Source organism: Haliaeetus leucocephalus, unplaced genomic scaffold, assembly GCF_000737465.1.
Source record: "Haliaeetus leucocephalus isolate CR32 unplaced genomic scaffold, Haliaeetus_leucocephalus-4.0 Scaffold450, whole genome shotgun sequence".
NCBI lineage: Eukaryota > Metazoa > Chordata > Aves > Accipitriformes > Accipitridae > Haliaeetus > Haliaeetus leucocephalus.
This window is the reverse complement of record NW_010972886.1, coordinates 20,196,050-20,209,135: the sequence shown is the minus strand read 5'-3', so window position 1 is coordinate 20,209,135 and position 13,086 is coordinate 20,196,050. Positions and strand designations below refer to the sequence as shown.

The 13,086-nt window shown below is 65.2% G+C and overlaps 1 protein-coding gene across 1 annotated transcript in view; it reads left to right on the top strand.

Annotated features, from left to right (window-relative positions):
- PHLDB1 (pleckstrin homology-like domain, family B, member 1) overlaps positions 1-12,127 on the top strand; it is a 19,472-nt gene extending 7,345 nt beyond the window's left edge. Inside the window, 18 exon segments of the mRNA XM_010575082.1 lie at positions 1-535; positions 1,319-1,589; positions 1,592-1,860; positions 1,862-2,035; positions 4,051-4,179; positions 5,435-5,590; positions 5,703-5,813; positions 5,994-6,083; positions 6,757-6,879; positions 9,457-9,573; positions 9,702-9,795; positions 9,998-10,042; positions 10,457-10,748; positions 10,851-10,941; positions 11,023-11,169; positions 11,312-11,531; positions 11,637-11,722; positions 11,987-12,127. The exon segment at positions 1-535 is cut by the window's left edge and continues 8 nt beyond it. Coding sequence (XP_010573384.1) covers positions 1-535; positions 1,319-1,589; positions 1,592-1,860; positions 1,862-2,035; positions 4,051-4,179; positions 5,435-5,590; positions 5,703-5,813; positions 5,994-6,083; positions 6,757-6,879; positions 9,457-9,573; positions 9,702-9,795; positions 9,998-10,042; positions 10,457-10,748; positions 10,851-10,941; positions 11,023-11,169; positions 11,312-11,531; positions 11,637-11,722; positions 11,987-12,127 — 3,091 coding nt within the window.
- Positions 12,128-13,086: the final 959 nt, after the last annotated feature.

Sequence of the window (13,086 nt, the reverse complement as noted above, 5' to 3'; positions counted from 1 at the left end):
CCCCCTGGCCCCCAGCCGGCAGCCTGCTGGCCGGGTGGTCCCAGAGGCCCGGCTGCAGCCCCCCGAGAGCCCGCGGGCGGCCCGGAGGAACGTGGAGAGCATGCGGGAGCTGCCCCCCCTGAGCCCCTCCTTGTCACGCCGGGCTGTCAGCCCCCGGGCAGCCCCCGACGCCCCCTCCCCGCAGCCCCGGCTGGGCAGGGAGGTGCTCGGCAGCCCCCGGGCCAGGCGCAAGGGTCTGGAGGAGCCGAGGGTCGCTGGGAGTCCCTCGCCCCCGCTACCAGCGGAGACCCCCCCACGCCGCCCCAGCTTTGGCACCAGCCTGAGTCCGGTGTACGGGTTGGGCTCCCCAGCCGTGCCCTCGCCCCGGCAGAGCCCCCGCGCCCCCAGGAAGCCCTTGGGGGACCCACGGCCACCGGCAGGGCCGCGGGAACGCAAGAACAGCATCACTGAGATCAGCGACAACGAGGATGAGCTGCTGGAGTACCACCGGCGTCAGCGGCAGGAGCGGGTGCGGGAGCAGGAGATGGAGCGCCTGGTGAGCCCTGGGGCCGGCGGGGCACGGGGATGTGTTCGAGCGTGGGACGCCCTCTTTGCAAACACCTTTCGGCTTTTGCTGCTTTAAAACCTGGCCCTTGCCTCTCGGGGATTTGTCGCAGCTGCCAGGCTGCCAGCTTATCTTGGGGGGATTACGGCCAGGAGCGGCCATCGATGCACGGCAGCTCTCCAGGAGCACAAAGCCCCCTGGCTCGCAGCAGCCTGGGGAAACCCGCGGGGTCGGCATGGCTGTGGGGGCTGCTGGCTGAAATTGTGGTGCCCCCGGCTTGGCAAAACCGTGCATGTCTGGTCCAGCCCCACCAGGGCCATGTCTGCCAGCAATGGTGCTGTGCCTTTGTGGGCACTGCGTCTATATTTAGGGTAGATGGAGTTTTTATAGAGCCAGCAGCTGCCTGGGTGGGGTTTGCCCTGTGCATCTGCCGGTCCCGGGGGCTGTGCTGCCGGAGCCCTGTTTGCTCAGCCCTGACTCACGCCTGGTGCGGGCGGCCTGAGTCACTGCCTGGAAATAGCGGAGGCGCTCGGCGGCCGGTGCTGCCGCCTGTAATTAGTCCGTCTCCAGCTCCGGCACATTGCGTGCATGGCTCCAGCGTGGGGTCGGGGCAGGCTGCATCGGGCTTTGCAATGTCCTCAGCCCGTCCCAGCGTGCGGGCAGGGCAAGGAGTGAGCCCGCATCCCGGTGCCTGCCATCGGCACAGGGTCCTGCAGGCTCTCTGGCAGCGGCGCGTGCCGGGATGGGTGTCGCGCTGACCGTTCTTCCCCACAGGAGCGGCAGCGCCTGGAGACCATCCTGAACCTCTGTGCCGAGTACACCAAGACAGATGGCACCGAGCCGGGCGATGTGCACCGACTCCTGGCTGGTGACGCGGATGCTGGCCGTCGGGTGCCCAGGGGTGCCGTGGCTCTGGGCCGTGCTGCTGAGGAACTGCGGCAGAGGGAAAGCCTGGAGAGGTCAGATGAGGAGAACCTGAAGGAGGAGTGCAGCAGCACTGAGAGCACCCACCACGAGGTGAGGGGACGGCCGTGCCGCGCCGTGCCGCGCCATGCCGTGCTGCGCCATGCCAACCTGCCCTCTCTGCAGCACGAGGAGCTGGCGGGCCCACGGGCCAAGGAGGCACAGCGGCTGGAGGAGGAGCGTGCCAGCGTGCTCGGCCGCTTGGACCAGCTGAAGGGCCGCATCAAGGAGCTGGAGCAGCAGCTGCAGGAGACGTCACGAGAGGTGAGGGGATGGGGAGCCCTGCCGGCTCCCCCACTGCTCGCTGCCCTCGCCAGCCAGCGTCCGATCCCATGGGCGTGAGCCGGATCCAGCCAGGGCAGCCATCGTGATGTGGCCATGCCTGTCCAGGCGGAGATGGAGCGGGCGCTGCTGCAGGGCGAGCGGGAGTCGGAGGCGGCACGGCTGCGGCAGGAGCAGGAGGCGGTGCAGCAGCTGCAGGAGAAGCTCTCCAGCCTGGACGCCAGCATCCGGAAGGAGCGGGACAAGGTGAGCTCCGGGGCAGGGCTCCGCCCCGGCACCGGCTGTGCCGTGCCCTCCCCGGTGCTTGCAGCTGGTGCGCCATGCTGCGGCATTCCCCTGCGGACACATTCTCCTCTCCTGTCCCTCCACTCTATGGAGGCATCGAGGAGCATCCCCTCTGGGTTTGCATCGTGGGGGGGGGAATCTGTCCGTCTGTCTGCCTGGGACTGGTCTAACAGCCCTGCCAGAGGAGGGCAGGGCTGATGCCGGGGGTGCGTTTCGGCCGCCGTCTGTTGTGCCAGTGGAGTCTTGCAGGGAGGCTCTGTGGCATGGGGCTTTCCCTGATGGCTGCTGCCTGCAGTGGGCAGCACCGACCTGGAGTGGGGGCCTCAGCACTCCCCATTGCCTGCCCTTGCTGGGGGGCTGTGTCTCGCGGCAAGTCCCCCTGCTCTGCTGCCCTTTGGGGTATCTTCACGCGTGGTGGTGGCCACCGCTGTAGCGTTCAGCTCGCTGGAGGTGGCTGGGAAATCACTGTGGATGTTTCACTGGGCTCAGTGGCCAAGGAGGGGGTCCTGGCCCCCTCCCCCTGGAGTCGTCTTTGGTGCAGTTGCTGCCGTGATCTGCCAGCCGTGTCTGAAGGCACCTGTGCCACTGCGTGCATGGCACACTCGTCCCGGCTGCTGGTTGCTGGCCGTGCTGCAGCCTTGTGGGCAGCATGGCACAGCCTTGAGTGAGCTGCTCCGTGGCAGGAGGGCAGCCGAGACCTGGCTCCCCACTGCCCAAGGCCGGTGTCCCAGCACAGCCTATGCCTGGGTCCCACTGGTGGCTCTGTGCCACCGTGATGTGGCTCCGGCGTCCCTGGGGGTCTGGCTCGCCCCATGGATGGAGGTGCCTGGGCTGTTCGGTTGCCTGTGGCCAGGCAGAGCTGCCATCGGCAGCTGCCAGCAGTGCCCCTGTGGCGTCTGGGATTTTTGTTCTGGTTTTGGTTTTCCAGCCCTTTGCAGGCATCTTCTCTAGCCAGGTGCTCGTGCAGAGCCAGGAGAGGAGCACAGGGAAATCCCCCTCCCAAACTCTCCGCTGACCTAACCACCTGCTTCCTAACCAGCCTGTGCTAATTGCACTAACGGTGCCTGCTCTGAAGTCTGCCATCACCTCTGACATCTCTGCATAGCTGGAAGCCTCCTGGGCACCCTGCAGCCCCTGTACCAGCTGTGCCAGCCCTGTTTCCCCGCCGGCGTGTCCACTCCATATCCCTTTTCATGGATGCCCCGTGTCTCCATGCTGCCACAGCATGGAACAGGGTTTCTTGCAGCGTGTGTTTCCCAATGCCTAACCCCCGTATGGTGCTGCCAGACCTGCAGGAGGTGATTCCTTGTGCCAGCCCCGTGTTACTGGCCTCCATCATACTGCTCCTGTGGCCGTGGGAGGGAGGGTTGGGGACCCGTCTCCCTCCGCCTGGGGCCAGGAGCAAGTGTCTGCTCTGCCGCTAACTTGGCATAGCCTGAGCATCTCCGACAGCAGGGTTGGACCTCGGTCTCCCATTTTCACTGCCGTCCTGCAGGCAACCCTCTTCTTCCGATGGATGGGGGTGGTCCATGGTCCCTCAGCATGCATATGGGACCTGCTGTGCTTAATTGGCAGCATCCCAGATGGTGAGCATCAATTAACATAGCTAGTTAGCGGTTGTTTAGAAGGTCCGTGTGGTGCAGCCGTTTGCAGGGATGACTTTATCCGTGCTGTCAGCATTGATCTTTTCACTGCCCCTAAGTGGGCTTTCGGCATGGAAACATGAGGCTGAGGTCCAGGGCTGGCCATAACCCCTCTAACACTGCCCAGCCCGGATCCCCATGGCTGTTGCTCTCTCAACTGCTCTGTAGATGCCGTGATGCTCCTCCCTGCGAGCCTCCTCTTTTTCCAGCTGAGTCCCTTTATAACTCTGCAGCTTCTGCATGGCGTGGATTTGAGAAGTGTGTTTTCTCTTCTCTCCCTCCCCCCCCTTTCTCTTTTCTTTTTTTTTTTTGTCTCATTCTCCCTCAATTCAGGAAAGGGCAAAGGTTGATGCTGAAAGGAAGGAGCTAGAGCAACTCCGGGCGCTTTACCATGAGTCGAAGAGCCACCTTGATAAGTGCCCTGAGTCAATGCGGGAGCAGTTGCGGGAGCAGATGCGAAGGGTCAGTGTCTCCCCCCACCCCTCCCGGACCATGGCCCACCTCCCTCCGCTCCAGCTTAGGCCAGCTCTTCCCCGCCAGCCGGGGCCGCACTGGGAGCGTCACACCTGGGCTGGAGGCGGCTGGCGCCGGGCACCGCCGTCCTGGTAAGCTTGCCGCTCGCCCGGGCCCGGGGCGCGGTGCTGGCTCGGCAGAGCGCGGGGCTGCCCCCCGCTGCGGAGCTGCTGTGCTCCTCTGGACCAGGCAGGGCACGAGCACGGATCCTGCCCTGGGAAGGCTGGGGAGCCTTGGGGACCGCTGGGTCCCTGTCTGTCTGCTTCCAGCTATTTCCTGAGAGAGTTTATTTACATGGTGCCATCAGTTTACATTACCGCCGGTCCGCAGCATTTTTTCCCATTATCTGGTATTTTCTGGTGGCGGCTGACCTTCCCCAGCCCATGGCCGGCCCCTACCCAGCCCTCACTGCGCAGATAAACCCGCCTTGCCACAGCCTGCTCAGAGCAGGCACCCCCACGTTGGATGCAGGTCCCAGTGTGCGGCAGGCACGGACAGCGATGGGGTGGTCTCAGTGTGCGGGAGCCCTCGGTAGCCACTACGCCGGTGGTGCCGTGCCATGCCACGAGAGCAACGGCCGCCCTGCTCCCAGAGCAGGGTGGAATGCATCCCCACAGGGAGCACGGTGCAATTGCTGCCAAGGTGGCACCGGCAAACCCTGAGCTGAGCGCCACTGGGTGCTGTCGGTGCTTGAAGGCTGGGAGGACGCGCAGGCACTTGTCCGGCACGGTGCTGGTCCGTGGGGGCTCTGCTGCCCATCAGCTTGGTGACGCGGGGCTGCGTGTTGGTGGTTACACCAGCACATGGTGTTTTGCCACCCGGCAGGGCACGGCACCGGCCCAGACACAGTTCAAGAGGGGCAGCTAGTCTCCAAGGGGTGGGTGAAGCCCCCCGGCTGCGGCGAGCTCATCGTCTCATGGGGGTGACGGCTCTGACCTGGCCAGTGCCTAGTGCTTCCATCGCCTTCTCCAGCCAGGCAGAGGTTGCCGCTGTCTCCCATGTTGCTGGTGCCAAGCAGCAGGGAAAGCTGCCTGCCTGTCCACACCAGGCACCGGGGACAGGCTTTGCCATGGGTTCCTGTTCCCGGCCAGCACCAGCAGGACGTGGGGGCACAGCAGGAGATTTTGCTGTGGGAGACCTGCCAGCAGGATGTGGAGGTGCCCGTCCAGAGGGAGTGATCTGCTGTGCCCTTGTGTGTCCAAAGGAGGCAGAGGCGCTGGAGACGGAGGCCAAGCTGTTTGAGGACCTGGAGTTCCAGCAGCTGGAACGGGAGAGCCACCTCGAGGAGGAGCGCGAAGCACGGGGCCAGCAGCTCCTGCAGAGCCGGGCTGAGTGCCACCGCAGCATTGCCCGCAGGAAGGTAGGGGCGGACGGGGGGCAGCGAGTCCGGCATGGCCGGGCTGCACCCCACGGCCCCGGCTGAGCCCCATGGCTCACCGGCAGCCAGTTCATCCCTGCTGCCTCCTCCCCAGGAGCGGGTGGCCGCGCTGGATGCCCAGGCTGCCCAGATCCGGCTGCAGAGCGCCCAGGAGGCTGAGCGCCTGGCCAGGGAGAGGAACAGCGTCCTGCAGCTCCTGCAGAAGGTAATGCAGCAGTAGCGGGGTCAACATGCACTCCCCAACCCTGGGGGTGTCCAAGGCAGGGAACAAGATCGCACCAGCTCTTGCCGGGGTGCTGGCAATTGGGGTGAGCCTGGAGGGGACCGGCCATGGGGTGCCAGTAACCATCAGCTGCCTCTGCTCTTGCTGTCGCCCCTGGCTCAGGAGAAGGAGAAGCTTGTGTCTCTGGAGAGGCGATACCAGCTCGTCACAGGCGGCAGGAGCTTCCCAAAAATGTCCTCAGCTCTCAGAGAGGTAAGCAGGGAGAGACAGGGTATGGTCCCTAGGGCTGCTCTCCTGCTGCCCTGAGCCACTGTCACCAGCAGGGATGAGCCTGGTGGACCGCAAGCTCTGCTCTGCAGTGGCTCCTGTGCTCCCAGGTGCCTTCTGGCCGGAGCCGGGTGCTCCCGGCTGCTCAGAGCCTCTCCATGGGCTGCAGAGACCATCGCCAGGTTGGGTGGGAGGGAGGGAAATGCAACAGAGCCAGGCTTGGGAGGAACAACATCTCCCCTGCCGGGCTGCCCAGATGCTGCAGGAGCCTTTTAGCAGGCGGCTCGGCGAGGGCTGCGAGTGCCCACGAGGGAAGGGCTCGGCACGGCTGCTGGGCACCTGGGGCAGGCACTGCCTGGGGTTCCGTCCCTGCTAGAGAGCAAGTGTGGGGCTGTCTTGGTGCCAGTACAGGAGGACTCCTTCCAGTTCATGTCTGGAGGCTTTTAGGTGGGAGTGGGTCGCCCCGTTGCCCTGATTGTGGCTCTGAACGGGGAGCCAGAGCCACAATGTCCTCGGGGACCGCAGTGCTGCCCAACCCGCTGCTGGGGAGAGGGGTGGGATGGCAGAGTCCCCTTGCGCCTGCCCGCAGTGGGGCTCCTGCTGCTGCCACCTTGCTGCCTGTGCCTGCCTTGCCTACGTGATCTTTACCCTCCAACAGGAGACCCTCCATATCTCAGAGCCTTATGAGCTGTTGGAGGGAACTAAGCCCCTGAGTCCCCCGCCGGCAGCAGCTGCCTCCTTAGCTTCTCCTGCCGCCCGCTCCTACCCCAAGGCACAAGAGGTAACGGGACTAACTGCATGTACTTGCTCGCTTGTCCCCTCCTTGGCCGAGCCGCCGTCAGACCCCTTATGTGGACTAACGTCGCCTTCGGGCAGCAGGGCATCCCCACAGCAGTGCGCTGCGATGGCACGGCTGGAGCATCTCTCATTTAGCTCTCCAGCAGCTGCGCTCATTAACACTCAGACCCCGATTTCAGGTGCTCTCCTGAGCCTGCTGGACATCCCAGCTCCCACTGCTGCCCTCGGTTTTAACCCCAGCATGGTGCCGTTCAGCACAGGCATCCCTGCGCTTCCCCCTTGCCTGCCCCTTACCTGCTGGCTGGGCCCCTCCTGACAGCATCCTTTAGGGTCCTGAGAGCAAATCCCCAGCTTTAGCATGTTTGGTTCAGAAAGGGTGAGGAAGTGGATTTTAAGGTGGCTCGGAGCAGCTTGAGGTGCCTCATCCGGTGCTGTCGCAATGGGGAGGACTTGTGGCTGGGGACCCTTGTGGGACCCTGAGATCTGGGTGATGGGAACGGCTGAAGGCAACTGGGACTGCAGCAGGGCAGGCTGCAGCCCTCCATCCCCAGCCTGCACCCAGCAAAGCCACACCTAAGGCAGCAGCAAAGCGGCACGCTGGGACGCTCAGCCCAGCTGGGGCACCCCGCTCCCCGCACGGTGCCGTGCACCGGGGCAGCCGCAGGCAGGGAGGGCAACATGGCAGGGAAGGGCTGGGCAGGCGGCAGTGGGGCATGTGGGCGCGGGGAGATTTGCTCCCACTTTGCAGTCAGCACCATGATGCCAGCGCATGCGTCTAACTCTCCTCCTTCTCCTCCGCCGTGGATTTCTAGGAGTACATGAGGCTGTCTGACGTTTTCAGGTTCTGCAGCAATGCGCACGGCCCCAGCCTGGACACTAAAGCTTCTGCTGCTGCCCCTGCTGCCACTCAGTGCTCTTTCTCGCTTGCTGTACCTCCCGCAGCCGACGAGGTACCCGCTCCAGAGCATGCTCGGGTTTGCTCCCTTGGGTCGCCCACCACATCCCAGGCAGCGAGGATGCTGCAGACCACGTGGCCTCCCCGTGTGCCCTGGTGCTCAGAGCCCACCTCTCTCTTTGGGCTGGGGGACTTGTCTGGCTGCAGCTGAGCAGGGAGCAGAGGCTGGAGCCGCCCAGTCTCCTCGCTGGGGAGCGCTTCTCGCCTGCTCTGGATGGGCTTTGCCCTCTGGGGCAGCAGCAGTGGGGCAGGGGAGCAGAGCGGGCGCCCAGCAGGGCGGGAGGGCGGCCCTTTGCCTGTTGGACCCCTTCCTGGTCACCGGTCCCAGGCGAGTAGGATGCAGAGCAAGGGGGGACCTGACTCAGTGCCCAGCTCTGGGGCGGTGGGCAGCACCAGCTGCCCTTCTTCCTGGGGCCATGGCACCCTCTTTTAGGGGCTGGAGCCGCCTGCTCATTCCCCTGTGCCTGCTTGCCCTTGCTCGGAGCCTCTTCTCCCAGTTTAATCTGCTTCTTTCTGCCCAGTACGTGACCGTTGAGCAGCTCTCGGGCATCCTGGGCAGCCTCCGTGCCCCTGCCGCTTCCCCGCTGGGCTGCGCCCCTCCGGCTCCTTCATCCTCAGGCTGCGCTGCTCCTCCTCCTCCTCCTCCTCTTCCATCTCTCTCTTCTCCCTCCATCTCTGCAGAGGTTTGTGTCCTGGTCCCCTCCCTCTGCCCTTGCGCTCTCCTGGGGAGGTGATGGGGATGCATGGGAAGGGGTGAGCTGCAGAAGAGGCCAAGCGGCAGCTCGGGCTCTTGCCAGCCCACACCCCCCTCGCTGCCCTGCCCGCTGCTCCACTGCCTGGCACCCTGCTGCCTGCCTGAGCCCTGCCCATTCTGTGGTGCAGGGCAGGGGGGCTCTGTCCCTTCCAAGTGGTTGTGTCAGCTCTCGCCGGCCCCACGAGTAGCAGGGGGGTCCTGGAGCTGTCGGGACTCGGCCAGGGAGTGCCTGGGGTCCCTGGTGGTCTGCAGGTCCCGGGGCTGGGCTGGATGGTGCAGGAGCAGGCAGGGATGCTCTGCTCTCTCTCACTCTGCATGTCTGTCCCTCTCGCTGCATCTCGCCCTCCCTCCTTTCTTACGAGGCATCTCTCTCCAGATGGAGCAGCAGCTGCTGGGGGGCCGCGTGTGGCTCCCGGCTCTTGATTTAGAGAAGTGGTACCAGGAGGTCATGGCTGGCTTTGAGACCTCCTTCTCCTCTGTCTCTCCTCCTTCTTCCCCTCCTCCGCTTCCAGCTAAAGCTCACTCCTGTCACAAGCCTCTCCAGGTAATCCCGGCTCCCTGCCGCTGGGGCTGAGGCTTTGGGGCTGCCAGCTGCAGCGGGAGCAGGGCAGTGCGGGGATGTTCCCACTGATTCTGCACCCTGAGCTCTGCCAGGCACCCGGGTGCTGCGGCAGGCAGCACGCCTGGGGCGGGCAGCCACTGCCTCCTCCTGCCTGCACCCCTGCCAAGACGGCACTGGGGCAGGGTTTGGGGAGGGGATGCTCAGCCCTGCCAACAGCTGAGCCATCCATCCAGGGAGGGCTTTTGCGGCCCCCCCCGTGCTCCTCTCACCTCCCTGTCTCCGTGCCCAGGTCTATCGTGCCAAAACAGAGGGTGACGCCGGTGCCCTCGCCCCTCGGATGAAGAGTGGGACCCCCTCATCCTCACAGCTCAACCTCTCCGTGCTGGGACGCAGCCCCTCGCCTAAGGTATGGCTGCCAGCGGGGAGCCGGGTGTCACGCAGCCCCGGGCACCCCGGTCGCGACTCCTGAGCACCCGGTGCCAGCTCCTGTCCCTGTCCCTGTCCCCACAGCTGACTGCCTGTCGTCCTGCCCAGGGTCCCCCAAGCCCGGCAGGCAGCCTGCCCCGCAACCTGGCAGCCACACTGCAGGACATCGAGACCAAGCGCCAGCTGGCCCTGCAGCAGAAGGGTAAGCTCCAGCTCCACGTCCCGGCTCTGCGGGGTGGCGGGACTTTGGGAGACGCTTGCCCCACTGCCGCTCGGGCAATGGAGAAGGGAGCCCGGCCGAGGGTGGCAGCGCTCCAACGGGACTCAGTGCCTCTCTCACGGTCTCTCGCTTCCCCCCCCTCCTCTCTCCCCCACAACACCTCTGCCCGACGGCGTGTCTCCAGCCAAGCTGCTCCCAGCAGAGCCCTTGCAGCCGGGCGATCTACCAGGTAGAGACGTGGGGCAGCTTGGACTGCCTAGAGCAGCCCAGAGGCAGCAGCATGGCTGTTTGCTGGCACCTTCTGCCATGCATAGGAGGGGCATGACCAGCCCAGGACCCCAGGTGCCTCTCAGCGTCCGCTAAGGGACAACCCTGTGCCTCCCTAACCTGCTAATGCTTTGCCCAGCCTGCTCCTGCCAGCCTGGTGCATGTGCCCCCCTTGGCTGCCTGGGCCCCCTCCTCCTGCCCGGACGGATGCTGCCTGCCGTGCTCGCCAGGGAGTTGTGACGGCGGCTCCCACCTCTGCACCCACCATCCCTACCCGGCTGGCTCCAGCAGCGCCTGCGGTGTCTTCTCCTGCCCGCACCGTCCCCTTGCCCGCCACAGCGTGCTCAGTTGTCGTCGTCTTCTTCCCGTGGCACAGGTCAGCAGGTGATCGAGGAGCAGAAGCGGCGGCTCGCAGAGCTGAAGCAGAAAGCAGCTGCCGAAGCTCAGTCCCAGTGGGAAGCCTTGCACGGGCAGCCCCCCTTCCCTGCTGCCTTCCCCCCGCTCGTGCATCACTCCATCCTCCACCACCACCATCCCCACGGCGTCGGGCCCCGGGCCGAGGAGCTGGACCATGCGTATGACACCCTCAGCCTGGAGAGCTCAGACAGCCTGGAGACCAGCATCTCCACTGGCAACAACTCTGCCTGCTCGCCCGACAACATCTCCAGGTAAGCCCGGGGCCAACTCCCACGGCCAGAGGGACAGCCCGCTCTCCTGGCCATGACGTTGGCTCGAGGTCCTTCCCACTGGGACAGCTGCGTGTCTTGTAGTGCCAGCGGGATGGAGGCGGGGAAGATTGAGGAGATGGAGAAGATGCTGAAGGAGGCGCATGCGGAGAAGTCGCGGCTGATGGAATCCCGGGTGAGCGGGGGCACTGGTGCCGCAGCTGGCCGCAGAGCAGGTTCCCAATCCCTGGGGCTGAGCGCCTGTGCTTGCCGACAGGAGCGGGAGATGGAGCTGAGGCGGCAGGCGCTGGAGGACGAGCGCCGGCGCCGGGAGCAGCTGGAACGCCGGCTGCAGGATGAGACCGCACGGCGGCAGAAGCTGGTGGAGAAGGAGGTCAAGCTGCGGGAGAAGCACTTCTCGCAGGTGCGGGGTGGGCTGCCCCCTCTGGGGTTCCCTCTCCCAGCCCAGCCGATGAGGCAGACCCAGCTCCCCGCCACTGTCGTTGCGGGGGAATGCGGCTCTCGCTTCCACCGGCAGGCTTTGCAGGGCTGTGTTGCTTTTCCAGGCTCGTCCTCTGACGCGGTACCTCCCCATCCGCAAGGAGGATTTTGACCTGCGGCTGCACATCGAGTCCTCGGGCCACAGCGTGGACACCTGCTACCACGTCATCCTGACGGAGAAAATGTGCAAGGGCTACCTGGTCAAGATGGGCGGCAAGATCAAGTCTTGGAAGAAGCGCTGGTTTGTCTTCGACCGCATGAAGCGCACCCTCTCCTACTACGTGGGTGAGTCCCTGTGCTGCCCCGTCCCCCCCCGCCTCGCGGCATCGCCCCCTCCCCGTGCCATTGCCCGCAGTGCCGCAGTCGACACCGATTCCCTCTCTCGGGCAGATAAACACGAGACAAAGCTGAAAGGCGTCATCTACTTCCAAGCCATTGAAGAGGTTTACTATGACCACCTCCGCAGCGCTGCAAAGGTGAGAGTTGGGCACCGCTGCTGCTCCGGTGTACGCCGGGACCCCCCCTGGCATCCCTGTACCCCCTGCATCACCCTCCGTCATACAGCAGGGCACCTCATGCCAGGGATGCTCCCAGAGTGGTCCGTGGCCCCTAATAACAACAGCTCCTCAGGGTACCAACGGCAGGACCCTGGTGCTGGGCTACGCGGGGGGCAAGGCGGGGGGCACACTGCTGCTTGGAGGGGACCAGAGTGCTCACCCCATCCTCCTCCTCCTCACCAGAGCCCCAACCCTGCGCTCACCTTCTGTGTCAAGACCCACGACCGCCTCTACTACATGGTGGCACCCTCAGCCGAGGCCATGCGCATCTGGATGGATGTCATCGTCACCGGGGCAGAGGGGTACACCCAGTTCATGAACTGAGGGTGGTAGGGGGGGTGCTGCGCACCCCGGATCCACCAGCTTGACAGACTCCTGAGCATCCCAAGCAGAGAGGATCTCCTGAGGGGGCCACGGTCCCTGCTGCGCCCCGTGCCAAGGGCCGTGCGTGCCGTGGCAGTGGAGCCACGCTGTGCCCCGCACCAGACAGCACCGAGCATCGCCTGCTCAGCCAAGGGAATAATCTTCTTTTTTTTTTTTTTTTATTTTGACTTTTTAAAAACAAAATTTATTGGAATGTATCGAAGTACTGAAGCGTAAAAAAGCTGCCAAAGACCTGCCAGTGCCCGGAGCTTTCTGCTGTCAGGGAGGTGCTGGATGTGAGACTGATGCTGTCACTTGCTGCCACAAGTGACAGATGCCAACTGGCCCCAGGTGGCCAGGACCACCTCCCCCCACACTTTGGTAGCCCTAGACCCCCTGTTTGTAAATCTTTTGTAACCCTGTATCGTGCCTCCCTGTGCCGCGGCCGGGCGGTGAGGGCAGGGAGTGGGGGGGCTGCCCTGCCATAAAGCGTTTCGTGAAGTCGTGCCCCCCGGTGTGGCCTCTGGCCTGGCAGCATGTCGCAGACAGCCCAGTGCTGCCTCTGGGCTGGGGAGGGGGCGGTACTGGGACAGGGTGAGGGTACCGGGCTGGGGCTGGGGCACTGGAGGGGGCACTGGGATGCGTGGGGGGGGCACGGAATCGGGCGGGGGGAGCCGGCAGGGCCCCGAGAAGGTGCAGGAGGCACCTGATGGGCCGGAGGGAAGGGAACTGGGGACACGGGGACGGGACTGGGGGGCTCCGGCGGGTGGGGCGGGGCCAGGAGCAGAGGCGGGGCCGGGGAGGGAGGCGGGGCCCGGATCAGGGGCCGGGCCCGGGAGCAGAGGCGGGGCCCGGTGGCGGCGAGGTGCATCTCGGCCGCCAGGGGGCGCCCGCGCAAAGCAGTCGGGCCGCACGTGGCA